Raw genomic sequence first — 27,891 nt, forward strand, 5'->3', positions numbered from 1 at the left:
GTTTTAACCATAGAGGCGCAGTTAATGTTTTATCCGTCACAAGGTTATGAATGTATAATACCATTTTATAGCAGAGCAGGCAGTCTGCCCCACAACATGTCTTCACTCCAGTGGGATAGAATATTGGTTGGAATTACCTGTTGTGTAGTGACTGTGACGCTTTGGGCACTGTGTTTTTGGCAGCTTGTCCTCAAGTTTGAAACAGGTAAGAAATATAACTCTACCCCATCTGAACTCTATTTGAGCTCTTTGGGTTTTTTTTCCTTTCCTAAAGTATTTTACCATGATTGCTAATAAACATGGTTGCATCCATGCTGTTCATTTCTAAGGGGGAAACATTTTTCTTTTTATGCTGGTGTTTAAAGAAATACCCCAAAATTTGCAAAAATTCTGCTGTAAAAGAGACTAGGACTGCAAGCAATCTCTGGAATATTTTCCTTGTAACGTTTACACTGTACATGACTCCTCTCAGAGAGCTTTGAGAAATATCTTGAAATTTTCTCACTCTTCCAGTAGAAATTAGATTTATTTTTCAAAAGACAAAAGTTATCCTCTAGCTGGTCTAGTAAGCTAAGTTTTAAATGGAAAAGATTTAGTTTTACATATGTTCATATGTTTGCAGGCATATATACGCTATATAGAATCTGTTAATGTTTTCATTACAACTTGTGTTATAGAAAAAATTATTGAAAGAATATCAGGGTTGTAGGTTTTCTTATTCTATACTTGAAAATCAGATCTATGCACCTTTGTAAGACACTTTGTATGCAAACTTGGAGCAGAAAACTGGTCAGTGTTGCCTCTCAGTAAAATACTCACTATATTGACATGATACAAAAGTATGCATTGGACCTCTACTCAAAATTCATAGAAAGAATTAGTTATTTCTGGCTACTTGTCCAGCAGGCAATCAGATGTGATTTGAGACCAAGAAGCCTAGGGAAAAGATTACATATGATGATACATTAGATTATATTTACTTGAAGAGATTTATCAGATGTTTGTAGGGAGGGAACATACCCAAGCAGAAGAAATGGCACATATGTAAGCAGCAATTATTTAACATACATCAGTAATAATCCCCCTTTGCTAGTATAAGTATATGCCCAGTACTTTTTTTACTTGATGGAGCTAAACCCAGATGAGATGTTAACTCTCAATGCAACTTGAGGATTCCTCTGCTGGTGCCCAGGATTTACACAGCTGCAAGCAAATGAGCTGCTACAAACTAGATTTAAACTATACTACTACTACTACTTCAGGGTGGAGAATACCTCCATGCCCATCTGATGCACTGGGTTTTGTGAATAGGGGTAGTGTTTGTTCTTTCTTCAAACTTTTACCACAATATTAGCATTAGCAGTTCCCACGAAGTTCGATTGAGAAAAGAAACCCAACAGTTCATGATGACATAGTATTACACTAGCACCTTTTAGTTTTAGAAATATATAAGGTCAAAATTAATGTGATTCTTGAGATTATTTTCTGTAAAACTTAAAAGCCAAGGACCAATAAAAAGCAGATGCATTCTGAATCTTAAAATAAAACCAGAAGAACCCCACAATTTTAAGCCAATGCCACAATTACTGGAGCCTGATGAATTTACTGCTTATGGGGTAGGTATGGCTGCATTAGTCAGCTCAGGAATGCATACTTGTGAAAGACACAAACCTCCCTCTGCAAAAAAAAAAAAAAAGAAATAATAAAAAGGTTGCTTAACAACGGTACATAAGACCTTGAACAGCAGGCTAAGAAAGGTAATCAGGAAGCACTAAATAGAGCCCCAGTTTTGACTAACATTAACAAATCCCTCAAGTGTCACACTGTTGTTGCAGAGGGACTCTTTTGGGAAAGGTAAAGATAAGCCCAATGCTGTTTGCTGGCACCTGCTCTTTGCTGCATGGGCTGCGTGACAGCTGTGCCCCCACCTCCAGGAGTAAATGCTGGACTTTTCATCCCACATTTTCAAGCTTTTGTGTTCTGCTGTTTTGAAAGCAGTGTTAGCCCTATCGTCTTCTTCACCTTTTGATTTTCCTAAACTCCTTTAGCAGTCCTGGTGTCACTACTCTGCCAGACAGTGCCAGGTGCCATGTGCATGTGCCTGGCAGGTGAGCCAGCACGGCGGGGAAGTGGGTCAAGGACTGCCACACCAGGCAGCCAACTCTCCAACATTGAGACACCCAGACCTTAATTGCTGGAGGAGTTTTCCTTTCCTTTCTGTAAGATTTCCAATGGAGAGATGATATGTTTTGAAAAGCTGATGGCTAGCTAAGACATTGTCTACTGACACATAGATGTTATTCCACTATCATCATAGACATCTGGCTGTAATGTAGCTGAGACAGCCTGAAACACAAATGCTAACTTAGCAACAACATGAGCATAAGCCAAGCAATATGTGCCAAGAACAGAATTACCCCCACCACGTGGCACGTTCCCTATAGTTTGCAATAATCTTCCAGTTACATGAATCATATTAGTAAGAGCTTGGGCAATATTTTTAGTTCAGTTAGAACATTAGAAATATACAATAGCACATGTTCCTGACAGCACTGTTTACTTTTGAATTTTCTGGCTTTACTCTGTTTGTCAGCATCTCAAAGCACAGGCACTAAAATATTAGATCAAGTGGCATTCCTCAGCTCCAGTTTTTCTGCATTATTTCAAGGCATAGACTGCAGCCAGTGCACAGGCACACAGTTTCCACCATGAACCTTATGGGAAGATTATTCCAACTCCACCCTTCATTTAGGGACTATGTGAGATTGACTGTGAGAAAGCCTTCGCCCATGAAGATCCCTCAGGTCTTGGACCCACCTTTCAGAGACTGAGGTCCATCAACACCTTCCCTGTTGCAATTTCTGCTGCAGAATAACCCTTAGCCATTCAGGATTTGCCAGTTTCTTTGTTAAGAAACCTTAACATTTTTGCCAACTACAGCAAATACCATTTTATGGTCAGAAATTTCTAAGATCTGCATTTTCTCTGCTATGGTTTATACCATGCTTTTTTCTTTCCTGAAACTGCAAAAGCCTATGTAATGACACCAAACAAAACCCACTATTTCTGGAAAACACAGAATAAAAATCAGCACCCATCCTAGAGTGTGGATAGAGGCAATGGCTGAGATTGGGCGTGGGTTTTTATCCGCTTCATCCTACAATGCCTTTCTTAGATCAGAGTATTTCTGGCTGATTGTTGGATGTGTGGCTATCCACATTACCAGTCCTCAGCACTGGGAATCTGTGGCCCTGTTTTGCCTTCTTGCTCCTCTGAAATCCTGCAGGAGTAGCTTGGCCTTTTCATGGGTTTAACAGACTGAGGTTTTGGCAGCCTGGAAGTCCACACCATCAGTCCTGCTAGTTCAGCAGCTGCACAGAACTGTTTCCACTGGCATTGTTGTGGGAATGCAAATTTATGTTTAAAAGCTTCGACCTCATGCTCATGTCATTAGTTTTAGGGGCAAGGAGGGACCCATGACTGAATACCTGGGTGAGACTGTGGGTCACATATATTTTTCAGTCGAATAATTTTTAATTGAAGCTTTAAATAATGTTTCTTTCTTTCCTTCATCAAGTTAGACAGATACATGTTTTTACAGATGTAGTCATGAATATCTATCTATCTATTGATCTTTAGATCTTCATTCTTTATTTCCACAGACACTACAGAATCTGTGGTACCTCCATGCTTCTGTGTCAACGGTGGTGTTTGCCAGGATGGAGCCTGCATGTGCCCAGAGGAGTGGGTGGGATCTCTTTGTGAGATAGGTCAGTACAAGCCTGGCAGCACAGAGAGCTGGCATAATGTCTGGGAACCCCTCTGCTCTGGGAGGCCCCTGATCTTACCCCCTGCCCTCCAAGGCCTGCTCAGCAGGGTCTGCAAGCAGTGACATGGCTCCTCTTGCTCGGTGAGGCCATATCCTCCATCCACTTGCTCTTTCCAATGAGTGATTTATCTGGGGAAGACATTACAGGTTTCAACTGTCTGTGGCCTTTTTCTAGTCAATTTGGCCTTCATTTGAATTCCTCTGTTTGAAGATCATAGTGACTTGAAATTCTGATCCAGACCTCAGTGGCCAGTACTGCTGTTTCTGGATCTGCCAGTGCTTAAGGGACACCATCCAGCTTAGCACCCTGAAGGACAATGCTTGTCCTCAGCTCCTTCTGCCACTGGCCCTGGTTTTGGATGAGTCAAATTTTTGACCTCTGGCATAGCACTGGCCTGACTGACTATCATTTCATTGATTTGCTGTAAATTGCCTTAAAGAATAGATTTTAATAATTGTAGTTATTAAAATACATAAGGTAAGAATGTTTGGACAGGCATAATTAACTTCAAATGATAACAAACATTATAGCATTTTAAAAATTTGGTTTTTACTCTTTTCTGCTGAAGAACGTTTGTACTACCCATCTGTCTGTTGTTCCACCTTATTGGCAATTTTAACTTGCTGACCAGTTTCAACTAAATTCACTAGATGGTTGCAGGTCTCAAAGATCTTGAGATCTTATGAGTTTTGCAGATATCACTAACTAGGTACAGAAGATCAACCCTGTAAATTCCTCACTGAAACAAAGGCAAGGACACTTATGCCAGCAGTGAGGATGTCAGGGCCACACAGCCAATCCAGCCACTAAGATGCAGAGCTCTAAACTACTCATGACATTTGTCTCATCTCCACCAACTAACAAATAAAGATGTATATTTTATGTATTGGAAATCTAAAGATGGATGTAGGATGCAGAGGTGGGGGAGGAGCTGAGACATGATGGGGCATAAAGAGTGTGGGAACATAGTGGAAAAGGTGTTGAGGAAGCTGGAAGTGCATCCAGGTGTTGGGGTCATAAAAGAGGTGATTTGGTTTATTGCCAGCAGAAGAGAGCAGGGCACATAGGGTAGACAACTGTTGTAAACCAATTACTTTTGTTCCAGTGGTGATGGAAAATTTCCACTTGGCTCATATTTCATTCCTTTTGTCCATTATGTCATGGTTACTTCCCTTCATAGATCATGACAAAGAGCCTGGTTTTCTCCCTACTTGTGGTTGGTTTGCTTGTTTGTTTGCAATTCTGGAACAATTCTACTCAATATTTGCAATAATTTGAGACTTGCATCAGTGGGGGAAAAGTCACCAAACAATTCAAATGGACTCTTTTTTATAAGTCCAAATCCAAACAGAATAAATATGTGTATAAACCACCCCAAAGCACTTTCAGATCAAGGCTTGAAGAACTAGAAAGATAAAAAATGAAGTTTAAATAGGTACTAATGTATGAGTGTGTATATATTCATGCATGAATGTAGCATCATGTTCCTGGCTTTCATCTGTCAGAAGAATGGCAGGGTCACCACAGAAGTATTCAAATCCATGGGTCTAGAGAGATTTCCTTCAAGACTGCTGAAAGACCTGGCCAATGTCACAGTGGGGCTGCTATCTGTCACTTGCAAAGGCCAACTTTATGCCCACCTTTAAGAAAGGCAAAAAGGAACACTGAGGGTACTATAAATCAGTTAGACTTACATCAGGCCCTAGAAGTATTATGGAGCATGTACTCATGGATTAATTTCCACGTGTGTGAAAGAAGAAGATAATAAAAACCAGCATGGATTTACAAAAAAACAAATAATTTCTGACCAGCTGGACTGCCCTCTGCCCTTGACTGTATGAGATAACTAGCTATGCAGACAACAGAAAAGCAGTAGATATAATGTACCTTGATTTTAGAGACATTTTTGATACCATGTCCCTCAGCATTCTTGGTTGGCTGGTGAAGTTGTACAGGTTAGGTGAATGAACCATTAACTGGATTTAAAAGTATCTCAGCAGCTGAGCTCAAAGGGTACTGATCAATTATTTAACTGGAATATTGTAAAAGTAGAGTAGCCTGCTGATTGATACTAGGGCCAGTATCATTTAATATCTTCCTCAAAGTCCTGAATGGTGACACAGCATGTGCTCTCAGCAAAGCTGCAGACTATACTAGATTTGGGGCAGCGCAGAGGTATTGCTGACACAGCTAATAGCAGAGATTTAATGCAGAAGAACCTCGAGAAACCTGAGGATCCTTCCAACAGAAATCTCACACTGTTCAGCAATGACAAGTGCCAATTTCTGTGCCAGTGACATTGGTACAGACCAGGAACTTCCCTGCTGAGGAGAAGCCCTGCTGGAAAGTACCTGGGAGTGACACTGGATGCCAAGTTCATTATGAGCCAACAGCTATGCAAACAAGGCAGAGCAGCTGTGCTATGTGGAGGGAGACAGGTTGAAGGACACTATTACCCTTTCCTTCCAGGCACCAGTGAGGATCCACTGGGAAGTCTGTGCTCAGTTTTGCTGTCTGCACCCCAGGCTAACACTTGGAGAAACTGGAAAAGGTCCAGCAGGATGCATTGAGGATGGTGAGGTCCTTGGGCAGATGGCCTACAGGGAGCATTTAAGGGAGCTGGGCTTCTTCACTGTGCTAAAGAGGAGGCTGAGAGCAGAACTATAGCAGCCTCCAGCTAACTGAGTGAGAATTGCAAAGACCACTGAATCCAAACTCTTCTCAGTAGCACCAGACGGAAAAGCAAGGGGCAGTGGTGATAAATTGTAGTCTGAGAGACTAGAGTGAGCATGAAGAGAAAGGTTTAGGTTAGAAAGGTAGTGTGTCACTGGAATACGTTTTCCAGTGAGGACATGGAGCTTCTGTTTGGCCTAGATGTCCTCCAGAGGTTCCTGCCACCTCACAGTTTTGAGACTCTTCACCCTGTTATCAACTTCTGGCAAATAAAGTTCAGGTATGGTGCTGTAAGGCAGACTTAATCTTTGCAGAGGTTTGCATCCTTATTTGTTCATAGCCCTTTCTATAGAAGGAAAGTGTAATTGTGTCATGGGAGAGTAAGTCCCTGTATAAAACAAGATACACAGAAAGTTATGTGACTTGGCAAGGAAGCTCATGCCAGAACATGGAGAACACTCCAGGTCTCCTGAACCCCCTCAGGACCTTGATCATAAGTATGCTGCCTTGACTCAATTCTGCTAATATGACTCAGTCAGCTGAAATGTGGTCTGAATTAGCAAAAGTTAGCAAAACCAGGATGTTACAAGTCCTAAGACCAGGCAAAAATTTTCTGCCTGTGTACTGCAGTATTTTTGTCAAGTGTTTGCTGCATTGCCAGGTAAATTCGTGTTAAGTAGAATGCAATAGGCTGCTCTACTGGGTCAGGCCACATGTCCACTGAGCTCATCCTCCTGTCTTTAGACATAGCCAGTACCAAGTGCTTAGACAAGGTGTGGGGTTTGGGGTGGTCACCCCTTCCCATTCCAGCAGGCAGCCAGGCAGTGTCTTCCTGTGCCAGTAGCTACATTCAACACACCATGGTTCAGAGTCACCAAAGGACCATCCCCCATTAATTATCCAGTTTCCATTTGGTGCAGATGTGTATTTTTGCCCTCCTCCCAGCCCCCCCATATTCTGTGGCACCATAAGCACTCCTAATTACCAAATCTGATTTCTGCCTGGGTAACAAGCCTCTGAAAGTGAAGCTTTATAATCTGTTACAAATTTTCTAGGACCAAGGCATTGAAAATAGGAGACATGGCAAAAAATATGGATTTTAGGGTTTCAGTGACTTCATAAATATCACTTGTAGCAGCTTAGTAGTTTGGGTTAGGTGAGATTTACCAACTGCTTGTAGTTACTTCTAGGGCAAAAGATTAAATTACCTTCTGTTGTCCCAATATTTTTTTTTTTTTAAATTTGTCCTTGTGTTAAAACTATTTGATCTGGATATATGGGTTTTGTTTTGGTTTTCCTCCTGTGCAGTTAATTTCTGTGAAGCCAGTACTTACACAGTGAACACCTCTGAAGGCATTATGAAAGACCTTACTTTTGAACGGATTATAATGGGTAAATATGGCAACTCCAAAGAAAAATGTGAACCAAATACTGTGAATGGTATGTTTCTTTCCTTTCATTTCTACTTCCCAAAAGTAAATGTATGGTTTGTGAAAGATGTTGGATTACTAGACCAGACGAGAGGTCAATGTGTGTGTGTAGCCGGAACAGCATAGCTCAGGCAGTAGGAGCATAAACCTTTCCACACAACTTTCTACCACAAATGCAGAGAACTGAAGGTGTGCATGCCAAGTCATATCCTTGCCTGTCTGGGACTGGGCTGAGAGTCAGGTAATGTCTGCTACTGAACAGCTTTTTGGTAGAAAAATAATCTATTAATATCCTACCATTTAGCATTAGAATTCAGGATGCTTCCCATCAACTGTGGTTCAGTTAACTGTGTCAGCTTTCAGAGACTTTGCAGAGGAGTAAGTGTTTCCCAGCTGCTCCACTTACCTTTCGTATTTCTTTCAGGATGTATAAACCGTGTTTTTCAGGTCATGATAAAAAGTCTTTCTGATAGCTCAGTGCTGGTGACTGTGCCTCCCATTTAAGAGATCTGTTACTGCAGCTCTAGTGTAATTAAACCTATCTGAATTTGGAATTAATGTCAGCCACTCTGATAAGATTTTCTATATGAGTATAAAACACATGTTATAAAAAGAACAATATCTAGTTTAATAATTCACGGTCACTTGTAAAACTGAAAGTCAAATATTTTACATGCAAAGAGAAAATAACACTGGGTAGAATGTCCCACCCACAATAGGGTTTTAATTCCCAATGAGGTCATGCACATGAGTGAGTGTTTCTGTACTAAATATATATCTCTCTGTTTTTACAAAATTACAGGTAACATTTCAATAGCAATCCGAATGTGCTCCAGAGAAGGGGAAACTCTTACTTTAGAGTCCCCCAAAATTCTGAATTGCGATTACAATTTTGACTCCTTAGCATCACAGGTAATCTTAAGCTACTGTTTAAGCAGTGTATAAGATTCTGCATCATCCCAAGAAAAATAAATGTGATAGGAAATTGAGGCAGGAAATATATATGTGTTACATTTCTTAAAACTTTGCAGAAAGAAAAATGAATGACCAAAGCCTTTTTCAGTGGCATTCTTGGCATGTGCCTGTTTGCACATGTCCTGAATTTCCAAAGGTGATTACTTGATCTTGGTTGCCTGAACACAGCCTCCCATTTCATACTTCTTAAATGGCCTGCAACTCCATCAGTCAGGTTTCCAGTTGCCAGCAAACAGCTCTGAAAGAAGACAATGCTGACCTAGGATACCAAATTGGTGAGAAACTGGAAGACTTTGGGCAAGAACAGCATGAAAGAATTCCCATTAAACCCTCAGTTTTGCTTTAAGGCTTAGTTCTGCCATATCTAGAAAACATGGAGAGCTGAATATGACTAAGCAAATTACAGTCACTGCTTCTCATCTCTGGCTTCTGCGCTTCATTTCCTTATCACTACTCCCACTGGGGAAAAAAAAAAAAAAGGAAAAAAAAGAAAAAAAGAAATGAGCTACAGTCCCTTTAATTAAGAGAAGTCCCTTTCATCATGTACTTTTGCTTGACTGTTGTGCCTTCAACCCAACAATTCACATGCCTGGATCCTTAGACGGGAAACCCTTGAGCTCAATAATATATTTTCCCAGCACATAGCCTACCCTAAATGGTTCAAATGCAAAATCTTCTCTGAAGTAATATAGAGTACTACTAGTAGATATTTCCAATGCCAATAAGAAACAACAACATAATGTTGCAACAGAAGTCTATTCTGTTGCCTCACTAGTAATTTGGAGTTTTGTTATGAGTCGTGATGTCATGGTGCCACCTAGTGTGACCAGGGATGCTTGGGGTGTGACGGTGACTGCTGGGAGATGGGTGGAGAAGGTCTTCATGCTAGTGGTCCAGAGCCCAGCGTTAAAAGGATTTTATTCCTTTGAATACAAGGTCATGATAAAAGTCAGAAGTCTAGATGATCTTTAATGTCCCTTCCAACCCAAACCATTTTATGTTTGTATATAATAGTGAAAACAGGCATTCACAAGGTACTATTCGTTCATAGTGCATATCCAGCTGATTTCAAATCAAATATTATAAGGCACCGTAATTATAAATGTAAATTTCCTTCCTCCTTGTGAAATGCATTCACCTCTCTTTCTACCATTCCAAGGTTAATAAACACTTCAAAGCTGCATGATTGAATTCATTTTGATTTTGATAGATTCCCAGTATGAATAATTTGAGAACAATTCAGTTATCAAAGCTATTCAAGGTGTTCGTTCACTGGATTAGAAATGGAGTGACTTGATACACTGTTTAGTTGGTCTTCATAGCCTACGAAAAAGATTCTTCTGATGATCTGCAGATTTTCTGTCTCTAAGTCTTATTGCTACCTAGCTATATCTTCATATAACGTACAGCTAATGCGTCATCAGCTTTTTTGTGTTTAGACTCTTAAGATACTAATAGACATTTACACTCTACCTATTTAGTGCTAACTGACTCAAACTGGACCCAACCACTGGTTCTCACGAGTTTTATTGGTATCTCCAGCACCAGAACATTTTATTTGTTGTGGGTTTTTTTTTGTTTGGTTGTTTTTTTTTGTTTGGTTGTTTTCTAAATTTATTCCAAGCTGACACTATGTACAATGCACTGAAGTGAGGATAATGTTCTTGGTGCAGGTTATGAGCACTGTGTTGAGAAGCACAACTATTCCAGATGACATTTCTCAAGTTCCTCTCATGGCTTTTCCAAAAATTCCATTATAGTTATTTAAGGAACAATGAAAGGTGTGCAGTAATTTATAGACTCAGAAGCTCAAGGACCTCAAGGCAAAAGGGGAGGTCCTGCTGCTCTCTACAGCTATCTCATGGCAAGGTGTGGAGAATGATGGGGTCAGGCTCTTCTTCAAGGTGTGCAGTTTTAGGATGAGTATCAACGGAGAAAAGTGGCAACATGGGAAATAACAGTCAGTTAAGATTCTTCCTCTTGATGCTGGTCAAACACTAGCAGGTTTCTGAGGGAGGTTGTGAATATTCAAAGTGAGCCTCTGAGCAGCCAAGTCTCAGCCAGCCCTGCTGGACTAAGGGGACCTGCAGAGCTTCCTTCCAACCCAAGCTACTCCATGAGCCCATGAAATTATCCCCTTCAGAAAATCTGCATGCATTGTGTACTTGATATGAACACAAACAATTTAGACCACCAATTCCTTGTATATTTTGATTTTATGTGAGGATGTCATAAAAGTGGGGACTCTTTTTCCTTTCCTCATTTTCTTTCTGTTCCATGGTGTTTTCCTAACAGGTTGAAATGGAGTCCAGCAATGTTCCAGCTATCGCAAATAACATGCAAATCCTCACCTCCATGCCAGAACAACTGACCTCACAGAACATCTCTGATGCTGCGAGCATTGCAGTGCAGATTCTGAAAAAGCCAAATGTTTCAGAAAATTCTAAGGTGAAACTTATTAAGACCAAAATAAGACTTTTGTGGATTAATATTTGGGATATCAATTCTGTCACCCCTCTACCAGCAGAAGGAACACTCTCTTTCCTCTCAACTGAACTTAACACTACCAAATGCATTTATTTTGCCATTTATCACAGTTATTCAAGTGGCCTTGAGTGCGTGCTTGTGGCATCACTGCTGGGTCAGTTCTCAGGGTTGAGCATTATTTTTACTCCTTATCAGCTGCTTAGACTTGCAGGTATCTGAAATTCTAATACAAGCAAAAAATGATGTTTAAATTAATAATTTAATTCTTACTGTCTAAATTAATAAAAGTGTGGCATTTATGAAACCATTGGCACAAAGCTTGTGTTCTCACAAATGGCATCCTCTGCTTGTTTGCTCTGTTGTGTGTACTTACTGTCTTCTTATTTTGCCCTTCTACTAGGCAGCATATGGGGTGATTTACTACAGTTGCATTTGAATATTGCCTTTTTTTCTGTTTGTTTCAGGCATCTGTGGCAGTAATGGCTACAGTGAGTCAACTATTGGATGCCAAAGAAGCAGAATTTAAGCATGGTGATCTTGTCCATGTTGCAAAAAGGTAACTTTAGCTTTTACCATTTTGTTGGGTTTTTTTAGATGTAGTAAACTGCATTTTCCCTCCTGTTTCAGGATGAAGGTGGTTCAGGGCCAAGTGAAAATATTTTTACTGTCCAATTTCAATATGTATCTTCATTGATTCAGTAGATTTATACCAACACAAAAACAATTTGGCTACATTTTTCTGCTTTGTAGAAAGGATGAGGGTAGAGAATGAGAAGCAGTTCCCACTGGAGAACTAAATGAGAGAGGAAACACAGAAGCTGAACCTGTATCTGTAGATTAATAAAGAATGGTAACTTTTATCCCATTTGTTATTTCAATGCAGCCTCACAAAAACAATGGAAGAATTTTCTTTGACTAGCAACATCTCACAGCCCAATGTTGCAGTGCAGTCTGCCCCACTGAAATTAAGCTCCTCTACGATTCTGTTTTCAGCACAGAGAGGTAAGTCTGTGTGTGTTGTTAGATTTACCTAGAACAGGCAGTATGTACCAAAAATCGTAATGCATCCACTGCTAATTTTTGCAGATACAGCACTGGGATATTATCCGTCAACAAAACTAGAAATACAGGAAAATGTCCATGGGCTTCTTAATGACCTCAGAACTGAAGTTCAGATCCTGTTCAACATTACAAGTAACAGTAACTTCTTCCTCCTACTGAGAACTGCAGCTGCTACTGGGAAAAATTAGAATGAATATTCACAAAAAAATCTCCTTTGGGGAAAAAAACCCACAACATTCTTAGAAAATATAAGCTTTTACATGTTGTTTTTAGGCATGATAATGCCACATGGTGGTACAAGAAATGCACATGTCCAATGAGATGGACCATCTTCTTTAAGATTAATGCACGTGTACATGCAATGTCCAGAATGCTTTTGGTGTTTGAGACTTAGTAATTTTTTTGTTTTCTAAAATTGAGAAGGTAAAGAATCTTGCACTGTGCTTCTGCAGACATGAAGAGCTAGTGCATACGTACCTTGCTTAAAAACCAAAGACATCAACCTTTTCAACTAAAATTATTACTGCTGTCAAAAAGTAGTTAAAAAGAAATCTAAATAAATATCTAAACAAAAATCTGCTATAAATATTGGATACGTGAAATAGCATAGTGTATAATTCTTCATTGGCACCAACTTCTCTGATATCTGCTATCCATACCTACTTTTCTGTTTACCTTATCAAGGTTCATCACACAGTGGAAGAGTTGGCTTTGTGCTGTACCAAAATGACAAACTCTTCCAGTCAAGGATTTATCAGAGCCGCAGTAGCTACTCTAAACAAATTGTCTCTGGCAATATTAATGGTGGAAATACCAGCAGTATTGAAATAGCCTTCAATCCCAAGGTAAGTGTTCAGTTCAAAGCAGAGGGTGCTCTTGTCTTCCCACCTGTCTTCAGGACGTAGGGAAGGAGACTCAAGCAGAGGGGTTGCATTTATATATATATAAAATTTTATAAATTTTTTTTTTCATACTGCCTTGATTTCTGGCAAAAAGCAGAGTTCTTTGGGATGTATGGGTGATATAAGTGAACAGTATTTAGGTAACATGGCATAGAAAACTTTTTTCAACTTTTGTATTTAACAGCTGATGAGATTTAATACTGTAAAACACAGTACTGCCAAACTAGGACATTTGCAAGCAAAATTTTCTTCCATAAAAAGTTATAGATACACCAAAATGGATTTGCCCTAAGGTAAAGCAGTTCTAAATAAAAAATGCAAAAAACAAGGCTGCTGGAGGATAATTTTTATTTCCAGAAAGCTATCAAAATTTGTGAAAACAAAAAGAGTCAACATGACTGGCATAGGTCAATGCATCTACCAGTGTGGGGAGTGTCCATTTTTAATGCTACGTTTTAACTCTTGTTTCCAGTGTTTTGTTTCGACTTCCTCTGCCAGAAAGCAATTCTAGATGTTACTGCTTTCTTGCAGGAAATGCTCAATGTGAGTGCCCATTTGCCCAAATAACTGGATTTTTAGATAATATGTAAATCATGCTTAGCATAGTTTCTCCAGAATACAGTAGATGGCTTCTTCTTACAATATTTAACAACAGTTTTAAGCTCAAATACATGCACATGATAGATCAGTAATCATCATAATGGATCCATGCAGTTAAGCTACCTGGGAAACAAGTGTCATTTTTAAGGAAATAACTGAAACATATTTTATTTTTTACTCCTACTTTTATTCCTCATTTTTAATTCAGCTACTTACTACTGTGAATAGTTTCTTTCAGTACTTATTTGCACTTCAAGATGTTCATTGCTCATTAAAAACCAGTTCTAATGGCAGTACCCTGCAAAAGTGTGCTGTTTGAAAAGAACTGCATGCAGTTTGACATCTGACTCTGTGAACACTGTCATGCTGCAGAAGGGAGGGAATAGTTCATGACTTTTATCATTGTTTATTTCCTGTCACAGTGTGGATTCAGCCCTGGTTGGCAGTAATTTAATGCTACTAATATCTGGAAATTATTGTTTGGCTTATGCAGAATTCATTTGGCAATCATTTAATGCTTAGTCAATGTGCATCTGACCCATAAGTACCTGAATAATTCACAGAAATGGCTAATTTCTTTGGCAGTGTTGTCTGAGAAGGGCACATGAAGAAAGTTCAAATTATGCTGTTATTGACATCAGTCATAAAGTTTACTGGAAACTCCATAAATCCTTTAGTACCTGTCAGCTCCCCTTTCAGAGCGTAATTGTCAGTACATGTTGTTTCTGGTGCATACCTGTTCACATTTCTATAGCCACTCTTTCTCTTTGCAATCCCAACCCATAGTACAACACATCCGAACTGCAGCTGCATGATCATGCCTGTGTCTTTTGGGACTACGCTATCAACGACTGGAGCACTAGGGGCTGTGCAAAAAGAAGAGACCAGTTCTTGAGATGCAGGTGTAATCACACTACTAATTTTGCCATCCTGATGGTAGGGCATCATCCTTTCTTCAATGGGAAGAGTTTGGGTTTTTTTTTTTTACTTGTTTGGTTGTTTACAATTGGAAGACCAGCATGCCAATGTGAGGGTGTAGGAGCACTGAGCAAGCAGGCACAGTTTCATATAACCCCACATACCTGTTTTTGATCTGTGGCAGAGCTGGCAATTTGGGACATGCCAGCTGTCTCCAGACTGCTGGAAAGCCAAAAGATACTTTTGGTGAGTCTTGCCTTTCCCTGACACAAATTGTGGCTGTGTCCACCTGCCTGTTCATCCAAGCAGCAAGGGAGGGCTGGCACAATTCATTCCCCTTGCTCAGCTGTGGTAGCCTCCAGCTCTGCAGCTCTGTTGCTGCAGCTGGTTCTTAAATGAGTGTATCTCTAAAGCCTAAAGTGCCCAAAGACAAACAGTAGAATAACTCACGACATGAGCTAGATGTGGCACTGCCTGGGCTGGGTACTTGGCATCAACTACTTCCTTTAGTTATACGTTTATAAAAAGCAATCACTCTGTACATATTAACCCTGCTACCATTAAGTTTTATATATTGTCTTTTTGTACTAACAAGATTATTTAGGAATGACTGTCTGTCTCTGACATTTGTTATTCTTTCAATATTGGTTTCAGCTTCTCTAAACAAAACACTCCCTGGGTAAAATCACATATCTGTGGTCGCTGACTTCAGCAGTGCTGGAATCCCAGAGGTTCTTTTTACTCTGTCTTCACAGAACAGCATTTCCATATTTGTAATATTTATTGTTTCTGTATTTCCCTATATCTCATGCATGTCCTTATTGCACAAAATAATTAAATTCTAGAGAAAATTTCCATTAGTTTATGCAAAGACAACAGAATTTTGTTTCACTGAATACATTTACATTTACCTACTGCTTTATTGTCCCTACAAAGAAAGACTGGTTTTCATTTGTAAATCTTCATAAGATCTTACCTTAGACCTTATCCTCAGAAGCCAAAATTCAGAATGCACATCAGTATGAAAAGACAAAGCCACTTTTTCCAGTCTGTGTCACCTTGCATTTTTCCATTAATAATTTAATCCAGTATTTTGCTAAATATTAGTTTGACATTAAGTCTCTTTTTGGAGATCTTCACAAGCTTCTTGAGTTTTGAGGTCCAGAATACTTTTGTGTGATCTGAAAATTTTGGCAGTGGCTAGCAATAGTCATAACTTTACTAAAATATTTCTGGTTCTATGTGCAACAAGAAACATCAAATATTTGAAAGAGATGCATCTCTTCTCATAACTGATACAGATTTATTTTCTAGGCCTTCCAGATCAAATATAAATATGCAAAGCCTTTGGAATATATTTCTTACATTGGTGTTGGATTGTCCATGGCTGGTCTGGTCATTACAATTTTGTTTCAAATATTCACTAGGTAAGAGTGAAGATGTAAAGATGCAAGTGTTTTACACTAAGTTACAGTATTTTGCTCTGTATATAGTTTGAGAAAAACTAAGAGAGCAGCCAGTTTAGAACACACTGCAATATTATTCATCAGCAAATAATATATATAATCAAAAAGAGCTAATCATGAAGCATAGCTTGGGAAGTAAGTGTGGCTTACAGGTTAAAGTGAAGACAAGAGATGTCTCAGCCATGCCACTCACCTAGGTGAAACTTAAATGTTTCTGTTCATGCTAACCTTCTAAGGTGAGGATATATATATGAGATTATTACTCAATAAACCCACCTTTGTAATTGTGAGCTTTGAAAAGAAATTATATAACAAAGTATGGAAGAGCCCAGTATGGTAAAAGGCCAAATCTTTTATAGGAAACACTGAACATGGCCTCTGAGAAGAAAAATCTTTCCATCTCTTTGATAGTGCAGCTCTCCAGCTATAAGGTTATTCAGGCAGCATGCCCTACTGAGGATCAAGTCAAGGGGTGATCCTTTTACCATGGGCTCCCATTACCATGTCTAATCTTCAGGTAATGTCCCATTTGTGACATTTGTCCCATCTACATGGGCCACAGGCAGTCTGTAATTTCTGTTGTATTTCATGTCCCCTGCTGCCTTGTTGACATCTCTGTTACTACCCTGGCCAGGCAGCTGACAACACAGATGTAGTGCTGTATTACTGCTACACTGGTCCATGTTACATCTTGAGGTGTTTAGTTCTTTACTCTCACTTACTACTAGACTTTAAAAATGTGTAACAGTACTACACCATCAGTATGACCTCTTTATTTTCCTGAATGCCCTCTACCCTGCTATTACAATGTCTAATCACTTATCTTTCTTCTAGTCCATTACCAATATGCCTATTATCTTGTTGTCTTGATTTATGGCTAGACATTTCAGCCCACTGTCTTATCACTTAGACTTTTGCATTTCCATAGAAGCAGATACGTTGTTTCTCAGGTTCTCCTCTTGCTATCCTATCTAAATGTCACTCTTTTTTTCTGTTGTCTATCTGATAGTTTCTATACTCTCTTGCCTTCTGTTTGTAAAATGCCTGTAAAGAACAGATAATTTCAAAGCACCATGATTATACAGCAATGTAGATTATGTGCACTGCTTGTGCCACAGTTTTATTGTGAGTGACTTAATTCAAACACAATTGCAGCAAACTTCCTTGATGGATGTGCCCATGACTAATGGTGTCACATGATTTTCCCTTGAACAAGGAGCAAAGTCATGCCAATAGAGTTGTAGTTATTGTAGATGAATGTTTCTCATCCTCCTTGTGCTAATGTAGACTTGGAGTAATTCCATCAAGGTCAATGTATTTAAAATTGTAGGAGCTTCCAGACTCTGCCTTTTAAATGCATTTATAAGACAGAGTTTGGAAGCAGAGATTTATTATTCTCTTGTACCTTGATCAGTGTTTAGAAGTTCTTGTCTTATGCTATTTCACCCCTTACTACTGAAGAAAACAATTTAAGAAGAACAGAGTGGGAAAAAGAATGCGCATCCCAACTGCTGTTGGAAAAGGTCCAGTCCTAAAAGATGCTGAGTATTCTCTGTTCTAGTTGAAATCAGACAAAACTGATTAATTTGGTAAATTGCCTGAGAGCAGCAGCAGTGTAGAATTCTGCAAAGAAGTTATCGTTTTGTTTTCTCAATGTATTAGACTGAACACACCAGATTGCTTTTAGTATCACGGAAACGAGGACATATTTTACAATTTTTCTTATTTTGCTCTACCTGTTTCTCCTAAATGTATTCCTACCAATAGGAAAACTCGCAAGTCATCTGTAACATGGATGTTAGTGAGTCTCTGCTTCTCTATGCTCATTTTTAACATCATCTTCATCTCTGGAATTGAAAACCAAAATGCCAGGAATCACAGCAGAGATACCACCAGTTACCGCCAGCAACACCTTCCTTATGATACTGCCAATAACACTTTACTAACATCTGAGATTGTAGATCCTCCTGCAGACTCCTGGTGCACAGCTGTGGCTGTCCTACTGCACTATTTTTTGTTGGCAACATTTATGTGGACAGCAATCAATTCTGCACAGTTGTACTTATTGCTCCTTAGAGCCATGAAGCCCCTACCTGGACACTTCCTCATATTCATGTCAGTCATCGGATGGGGTAAGATTTAAAGTTATACATATGTCAACTTTTACCAAAGTAACAGTACATAGTACATTCAGGGAGAGTTGTAAAGATAGGAGATCAGTAGAGAGCAATTATAAATCAGTGTCTCTCGGGTTTAGCGCAATGTGATTTAACAAATAATCTCCTGTTCCTGCTCACACGACTGGTATAAATTGAGCTTGTTTTCATTGTCCTGATTCGGCACTGCAGCTGATACCTGGTTCACTGGCACAGCAAAATTTGGTCTGTTGTATGCAGAAGAAATTTTTACAGTAGTCAAGGCATTCTGTCAACTAAGCAAAAAATCTTTCAGACATAGTGATTGCGTATATGGACTCAAATTCTTCACTGAGACATCTCTGATGTTCCTCAAGACTTCAGTCAGAGTTTTGCATACATCCACAACCAAGGAACAACTGATATTGTTACAAATGATTTATTAATAAGCAAAGAGCACATTTTTCAATCATTACAGCAGTTAGCAACACTGCAAGCTGAAAGGGAACTACTTGTAATACTGAAGAGTGCAGATGATGCCCCCTAGCTAAAGTAAAAACCTCAGCCTCCTTCCAGAAACTCTTCTAATATGATGTGCAGGAATACCTACCTTTTCCATGTTGTGTATTCAGCTTGTGTGGTGTGTTGTTTCTGATGGCACTTACCAAGCAGTTTTAGATCCCAATTGTTTCATTATTGTTTTGCATTTGGGTGGAGGTAGAGGCAATTCCTCTAAAACCTTTAGAATTTGGACTGCATGTCCAAGCCAGAAAATGTTCAGCAAAATCTGGCTGGCTACTGTGTGTATGATGTACATGATAGCACAGCATCAGGCTTTTCACTGTGTCCTCTGACTAGCTACACATGTTCAAATTAGCATGATTCTGACTTACTGCTTTTCAGATCTACTTTGAGAGCACAGCAAATACTCAGCATGCTGGAAGATCTCTATTAGGGCTGAAGGAGGAAGAGACTTTAAGAAGCACGTGTATTTCCCAGATAAAAACTAGTGCAGGAGGCTTCTTCTCATGAGACCTGCTGCTAAGCAAATAGGTAGGCAGGAGACATGGAAGAACAGGAAGCAAAGCAAAGGCATGGAGGCAGCAAGCCCACACTGCCATGCTTCTTGGAGGGCAAAAGTTATGCTCTGCATCAAGCTGGTATGAAATACAATGGTGTTTGGTGCAGAACATTCTTAAATTAATTTCTCACTGCTGACAAGAGGGTAGGATTGCACAGCTGCGTTGAGGCAGTCAGCTACAGTACAGAAAGGAAGGAGTTTGCTCTATCTCTACTGGTGCTGTGTCCAGAAGCTGTGTTGAAGCTCTGTAAAGGCAAAAATCAGCAAGTTGTGGACATGAGCCTTCCTCTAGAAAAACAGTGCTCAAACTGCTCAGTCCTGCCTTTTCTATAAGCTATAGAAAACCCACGTAGCTTAGTGCAAGGCAGATGATATACAGAGCTCATAAAATCTGTGGACTTTAGAAGGCAAGAAAGTATTTATGTGGAAAGGAGGTATGCCTATGCAACTGAAAAATAAATTGCTAATGTCTCTCCTATTAATTAGGAATCCCTGCTGTAGTAGTTGCAATAACGCTTGGAGCTACTTACAGAGAAGGAAGAGCTTTAAACTACCGGCAGGAAGAATTGTAAGTTCATGTATTATCACATCACTTGCTATCCCACACCTTTTGTGATGGCTTATTATTAATGCAATTCTAGATTTATTGTTGGCATACTATTTTGTATATAGAAATACTTAAAAGAAAACTCTTCACTCAAGCTAAATGTTCACTATAGGGAACTGCAGTTCTCCTCACTAAGGATCTAGGGTACTGGATCCACATTTGCCTTAGATCCTGCTGCAAGATCCCCTGTGACTTGAAATGGAAGCTGTAGACTCTCTTAGCTCTTAGAATTCCTGAAATTCAAGACCTTCATTTAAGTGCATAACCACATTGCAGTGCCTAAACTTAATCCTCCCATTTATTTAAAATCTTTCTTTCCAGCATAACCATATCCCTACTTACCCTGAGGTTTTGGTATCTGGATTTGAGTGCCCGCATACCAAAGCAGGCTCTCAGGCTTACAATGTATCTTGGTGATAGTGGATGTTACAGAAAATAGGTAGACTTCACTTGGAAATGTAAACACAACCATGCTTCCCCATCATGGCAATATTACGATACTCATTTAGGGGGTGTTGACTATTAACTGGAGATTCTTTGGCAATGAAAAAAAAAAAAGAGGTAAAGATTATTGCAGGATAAACTTGTCCTCCTGAAGTTGACCCAGTTTTAGAATCAATCTTTGTCCATTACGTTTCCGCTATTATTCTTCAACTCTATTATACTAGATGCTCTAAAGATAAACTTGGTTATGGTGACCAGATGGCTATTTTGTTAGCTATAGTGCACCTTATAATATTTCTCTGTGCAGTTTGTTTGAGAAATCATTTTGCATTCCCTAGAGAAAAAGAAGCATGATTGGAAGCCCTAATTTCTTTAGGAATGGTTGCCATTCAGAGAGGTTAACAAGACCTAAAAAGCCCTATGAGGTCTTTGTGGGATTAAAAGTGGAATACTATTTTGTTTTCTTTTGGTATTCTGAATAATGTGTCTAACAAATCTTTTGAAATTGCCTCTTTTTATATTAAAAGTTGCTGGCTTGCAGCACTGGATCATAATCAGAATTTCAGTGTACAAAAGCCCATGCTGTGGTCATTCCTCTTGCCAGTGGCACTCATACTCCTGTTTAACATCATCATCTTCATCAAGATCTGTGTCTCTGTGATATGGAAGAATAACAAGGATTTGACAAGGTGAGATGGCATGGGACTCTTCAGGTCTTTCAGCAAACATATTCCTTGGTATCTTGACATGAGCTCAGACTTTCTTGTCACAAACACAGATTTTTGACAAAATTTCTTTTTTTTTTTTTTAAAAGAAATCTATACTTAAAGGAGCCAGAAAACAAATTCCTTTGATGCAATGGCTCAGACTTTGTTCAAGTGTGTACATATTTCAGGCTTTCTCTCCCTTTTTTTGGCTGCAGTTGTCACTCAGCTTGACTTCAATGAAAGTTATCCCCAATTTAATCCATATAAGTGAGAACGGAGATGGATCCAGCCAAATGTGAATTATTAGTTTCTCAGCACATCTGAATGTCAGACCAGCTCTCTAGCAGCTTTGAAACAGACTTACTTGCTCAGTTTTGCATCAAACCTTCATCTGTTTTTAGTGTCTGTGTGTCACAAACTTTGCATTGTACATTGTATTATTTTAAAGGGAATTGCTTTAAATTTTACTAATCCCACAGAACGGGTATGTTCCACAAAACCATTTCTTCACTCCTTTTACATACAATTTTCATGGTTGGAGGAAACAAAATACCTCATATCTGACCCACCTCAGTCTTGAGAGAAACTGGACTTTCAGACTTCACTGGCAGCTTATTCTTACATTGAAAATTAAGCACATTTGGATTGAAGTTACAAGCATTCTGAAAAGCTTATAATAGCTAACATGCCAATTATCAATGCTTCTTGTTGCCTTTTTTTGTTGAAGACAGATACAGCCAAGCTACATACTCCAAACACAGATTATTCTGATAGACTTGGTTAGATTTCTTTTTCTGAATTTTATCTCTGGATCATATGTCAAATAAATGTAGGGAGGTATATGTTCTTAACTTACCTGAATAACACATCTTTGCAATATAGCTCTGAATAAATAGAAAGTTTAAAGCTCAAGAAGATAGTAAATGGTATAGAGAAAGATTTAATAACCTTTTTGTGTGTGTGTTTCTAGGAATAAAAAGGATTCATTTATGAAAAAGATGATTGGCACTATCTCTATAGTGGTCATACTTGGAATCACCTGGATGGTAGGCTACCTCATGCTAATAAGCCATGAAGAAACAAGTGTTGCTTTCAGTTATATTTTCTGCATTTTGAATACTACCCAGGTAAAGTATTTAGCAATTCTGAGACTAATAATTGAGATAATTAAATAAAACAAATGTGGGATTTACTCTATAGCTTGCTATATCATGGGAACTTGTTGGAAAGCAGTTACAGGGATTCTTGAATTTTTTTGGTGCATGCTGTCCATTTGGTCTGTCACTCAAAACTCTTCCCATTGTGCAAATCTATGTGGGCTTTCAAGGTCACCCTTGGAAAGACCTTCCTGTCTGAGTGGCTTCATGACTTGAGAGCTGTCACAATGATTCTGGATAAAAGCTGACAGGAAAGCACCTGCCTCTGTTTTCCCCACAGCCTTGCTGGATTCTTGGCTTTACTGAAAGACCAGTACAAGGCTTCCCCAGAGCCTTCTCCTCTCCAGGCTGAACAACCCCAACTTTATCAGCCTCTCTTCATAGGAGAGGTGCTCCAGCCCTCTGATGATTTTTGTGGCCCTCCTTTGAACTTTCTCCATGAGCTCCATGTCCTTCTCACATTGGAGCCCCAGAACTGGACACCATTCTCCAGGTTGAGTCTCAAGAGAGCAGAGTAGAGGGGAAGAATCACCTCCCTTGACCTACCTGCCACACTGCTTTTGATGCAGCCCAGGACACGGCTGCCTTTCTGGGCTGCAAGCACATATTGCCAGCTCTTGTCGAGCTTCTCATCAACCAACACCCCCAAGTCCTTCTCCTTGGGGCTGTTCTCAACCTATTCTCCACCCAACCTGCATCTGTGCTTGGGATTGCCCAAAGCCAGGTGCAGGACCTTGTACTTAGCCTTACTGAATTTCTTGAGGTTTGCATGGACGCACCTCTCTGGCCTGTCAAGGTCCCTCTGGATGGCCTCCCTTCCTTCCAGTGTGCCAGCCACACCACACAGCTTGGTGTTGTCAGCAAACTTGCTGGGGCTGCACTCGATCCCTCTGTCCATGTCACTGACAAAGATGTTAAACAGCACCAGACCCAGTACTGACCCTTGATGAACACCACTCATCACTGGTCTCCATTTGGACATCGAGACATCAATCACTAATTATTACGTATGAAGTATACATATGAAGTATGAAGTACTCAAAGAATGGATCCTTCATTATTGCACCACTGAACATTTCCTACAAAATAGCTGATTGGAAAGATGTGAAAATCCTCCTATGTCCAAATATTAATTTGTTTACTATCAGTTTGATCTCCTGAAAACTGAGGGCCCGTAGGGGGTCAGATCTGCAAACTGTCTGTGCAAAAAGTGATTATTACTGATGGACGGATTATACCTGTGCTTTAAACCTGAAATAATGAACAGGGAACAGAGATCCATCTACCTAAAACCCTGAGCTTTTTGGTTGGTTTTTTTTGTTGTGGTTTTGGGTTTGTTGTTGTTTTTTTTTTAGTTTACCTCAGGATATTCCTGATTACTTTTTGAAATAATAATTTAGAAGAGCAGGCATAGAAGTTTTGAAGTCCTGCTTCCCACCATGTGTGTCTGACAGGGCACACCAGCCACATTTAATGCTTATGGCATGTTCAAGAAGGTAGTACCTTCACGCTGTCCAGCAGACAGTAATAATACAATTCTGAGACACACTAGCTAACCATTATAATGTGCAAATGAGGTAGTTACAGTGGCAAATCCATAATGAGATGGAAAAAAATTCATATTGAAAGTACTTCTTGTATTTCAAGATATCAATGTAATTGTTAGTGGTTACTGAAAATTGTTTTGTGGTTGTTCTTAAACTCAAATAATATTGACTAATTGCTGGTTTAACAGCAAAAGATTAACTCCACACTTTCATTTACTCTACAGGGACTTCAGATTTGTATTCTGTATACTTTTAGATCACCAATCTTCAAGAAAAAAGTTTCCGAAGTGTTTCCTGTTTTCAGGGTGCCAGAGGTACCGCTGTATCTGCATTCAAAAACGTACTACGTTTCAAGAGCACAGCTTGCAAAACATTCACAAGAAACTTTCAGATCAACCCAGACTTTTTCAGATAGCATTTCCTTATCAACCTTCCCTAACAGGAGTTAGGAGCCTGTTTATACATGATATACAATCCTGCATTTTTCACTGTTTGTTGTGTTAGATCTCACACGTATCATGAATGATGGACATACTGCTACAACTGCAGGAAGCTTGAAATACATCAGAAGCCAAGACCACTGAGAGTCAAAAGCAGGATCACACACTGTCAAGACTGTGCGATTGTTAAGCAGCATTGCAGTAGTAGATCCTCTTGATACTGCCTGTACTGCACGGCACTGAGGAAAGTCTTTGAAAGGAGCTGAGGTTATTGTAGTTGTATATTACAGTATATGCCCTCCCTATATATGCCCTTCTCATTTTTCAGGCTTGTTGAGTGTGTTTGCCCAGCCTACGCACTATGTTTACCTAGCTCTCCTCTCCCTTTTGTAACAACAATTTCAATTTAATTAGAAACCAAAAGGTAAATCAACAAATAGCACAGGTCTTGTTGGCTCTGAGTCCAAATTCTATTTACTATTTCTGTAATCCATTGGCTTGGTCTTTACAGAAGATAATCTGTGTCTTACAGTGGGTCTTTAAATTTCCTAGCTAAAACTTCTTTATTACAAATGATAGAGAAAATATTCTGGTTTTATATAAGAAAATGAAAAAAAGAAGTCAGATGCTTGAAAAAGCAGGCTAGGAAAGATATTCTTTCTAAATATGTAACATAGGTCCTGTTCACATTGCTCCCAGCACTAGCCTGTGAAAGAAGCCTCTTGTGTTTCAGAGGCAGATGGGTGCTACCACCACAGCATCTGGAGGGCTTCAGTTAGCACCTTGCTCTGAATTGACTTTGGGCTGCACCTCTTTCTCTGCCTCTCTGCCCTTCGGCTTTATGGGGACATTGGAACAAGGATCCCTTGACCCTCTAAACTTAGGTCATAAGTACATATAAACCCTCCCCCTGCTCTGTCCATCTTTTATTGATATTATTCAGGACTAGAAGTTTGAAAGCAATGTCAAAGGGAGACAGGAGAAGAGTTTCTGGATGTTGATGTGAGGAGCAGGGAAGAGGAGAGTACCGTGGTGTAGGGAAGCCTATAGTGGCTGGGCACAATTGGTGTGTGAAGTGCAAGTAGCTCTTCCCGGTTGGTGAGTGTGAGCAAAGTGCTAAGGCCCACTGTAGTGGGTTCTTGTCATTAGATAAGAACAGCAGTAGTTATACTTACTCATCCCATTCTCTCCTGTGTCAGCAAAAAAGCCTGAGAAGTTTAGATAGGTAATTTTTAAAAACTGTATTTCTTTATTCTGTTCTCCGATCAAATATGTTTGTCTGTTTTGTCATCTCTGGTTTTAATGAAAGAAGAATATCATGTTGAATTTTAAACAAGCTGGTTTAAAAAGTGTGGTCGGATTTTCACCCTGCTTTCTTTTTTTTTTTTTTGAAAATGAATATAGTGTGTTTTGAAAACTTCCAAGCTTCTCCAAGTAAGGTTATGGGCATGACCAGATGGGATGGCTGAACATTTAGTCATAGCACCTCTGAATAAACTGGGCATCATACATGAGACTTGTTGAATGTCTTCACAGAAGTGTCTCAGCTGTCCTGAAAACTTCATGTCTTAGAAATCCAAGCTGTCTCTATGAAGCAGATAATAAGTGTTCTCTAGGACTGATAAGCCTCAAGAAGGAGCGGTCACATCAGATACAAGGCAGAAGTTTATCACTATTGCTCCACAAAAGGCAGAGGTCATTAAAAGTTACCTAGAAAAGGTAATTTAGATTTTTTTTTTCCCCAGGAAGTTTGTCTCTATGAGCAACCGTTTTTTATTTCTAAATCAAATATATCATACCTACTTTTGTCAATATCTTCCGTTTCATTGAAGAAAAGAGTATTTTAGAAATGATTGCCTGGTTTAGGAATGATGATATTTGATTTTGTTATAAAATACAGGCAGGCACTAAGAGGAAGGCTTCTTAAATGAGTGACAGTATTTTCTAGTCTTTTATATTTTTCCTCACAAACAAAAAAAATCTTTTAAGCATGTCCCAATTAATTTTGAACTTAGCTCTTATAAAGGGTGAAAATATATTTTCCATATTATACCAAATAGCAAGGAAAAACCCCAAGAATTCAAAGTATTTATTGCAAAAAGTGCTGACTTCTTACTAATTAAACTGAACACCCTATATCTAAGTATTTCAGATGTTAATTAAATGCTGTTATAGCATATGTCACTTAACATATTTTCAGCATAAACCACCCCATAAAATTAAACATTTTATAGTTTCTATTTTTTTTTTCATCCAGGCAATCCTAATTTCAAAAATGGAACAAAGCAAAATTATTTTTTTCAGGTTACATGCTTGTCACAGGAACAATAGTTCAGCTCTTATCTACACGTGGAATATACTGAACATACTGTAGTGAACTTTGGTATTCTTTGTGATACGTGGGCTATACAGATTATGGAGTTTCTTCTTGTTAACACTTTGGAAACACTGCTTTGATAAAGAAATGGATTGTAGTACAACTGAATCATCAGTACAAAGGTATGAAATATGAGTGGCTGAGAGTGTAGCGGATGGAGAAGTCCTATTTTCCATATATCTTTCCTATATTTTTTAAGCTTAGAACTTTTTTTTTTTAATTGAAAATGCCCAAAATATTTTAAAATATTTTCTAATACTTATCAAAAAAGCCTCCTGAACCACACCCCTCCTCCTCGAAATATTTAGAATTAAAAACATGTATCATATTCAGCTTTCTTTCATCTTCATTTCAGTGTGAATAACAACTGTTTATTGCCAGTTGGACTTGCTATGACACTACTCTAAGCAGAGACAAAGCTCTAAGCAAGGACAAACACTGCATGAATCAACTGCTATGACTCTTGTCCCGGCAGAAATTGCCATTTGGAAGTCTTGCTTTTCAAGACACCAAGGAAAAAGGTATCTTTTCAGAGGTATCTCTGAAACTCCAGGAAATAACTCGCCACAATTGCGCTTGAGCTAGTTCTGCACAGGCACTTCTGTGATAGGTCCTAGCATGTGTAGCTTCGTTTATACATGAAGAAAGGCAGCAGAAATCTCAAATAGGCGAGAGTAACAGAAGGTCCGGTTCCAGCACCTCTCAGAGAGGCACCATTAGCCACCCATTCTTGAATCCTTAACGGAGAAAACGGGGGATTCATGTTTTTCTCTCCTAGGTGAACAAGCTCGGAACGAAAGGCGGGAGGGCAGTGGTGAGTGCCTGGGAGGCCAGTCTCCCCAGAGCAACGACTGCCGGAGGGGGCACAGGCTCTGTGCGAGAGCGGCGGCGTCTGACAAGCCCGCTGGCGTTTCACGCCCGATTATTCGCCCCAGCACGGCCGGCCTGGGCGGGTGAGAGCCCGCACTTCGGAACGACCCTCCCCGCCCCGTTCCACCGCCCTGCGGGCACCACCCCGCGCTCTCCACGCGGCCCCGCCGCCCGCCTGCCCCC

At 39.5% G+C, this 27,891-nt stretch overlaps 1 protein-coding gene across 1 annotated transcript; it reads left to right on the forward strand.

Moving 5' to 3' along the window:
- The first annotated feature begins 96 nt into the window (after positions 1-96).
- ADGRG7 (adhesion G protein-coupled receptor G7) lies at positions 97-27,795 on the forward strand. The gene is given in 18 exon segments (XM_051612430.1): positions 97-205; positions 3,663-3,770; positions 7,812-7,943; positions 8,736-8,845; positions 11,204-11,356; positions 11,860-11,951; positions 12,279-12,397; positions 12,482-12,595; positions 13,142-13,302; positions 14,746-14,895; positions 16,192-16,304; positions 18,111-18,475; positions 20,046-20,127; positions 21,138-21,299; positions 22,288-22,444; positions 24,246-24,465; positions 25,611-25,757; positions 27,617-27,795. Coding segments are annotated over 18 exon segments (2,673 nt in total).
- The last annotated feature ends 96 nt before the right edge of the window (positions 27,796-27,891 follow it).

Source organism: Apus apus, chromosome 1 (assembly GCF_020740795.1).
Source record: "Apus apus isolate bApuApu2 chromosome 1, bApuApu2.pri.cur, whole genome shotgun sequence".
Classification (NCBI taxonomy): Eukaryota; Metazoa; Chordata; class Aves; order Apodiformes; family Apodidae; genus Apus; species Apus apus.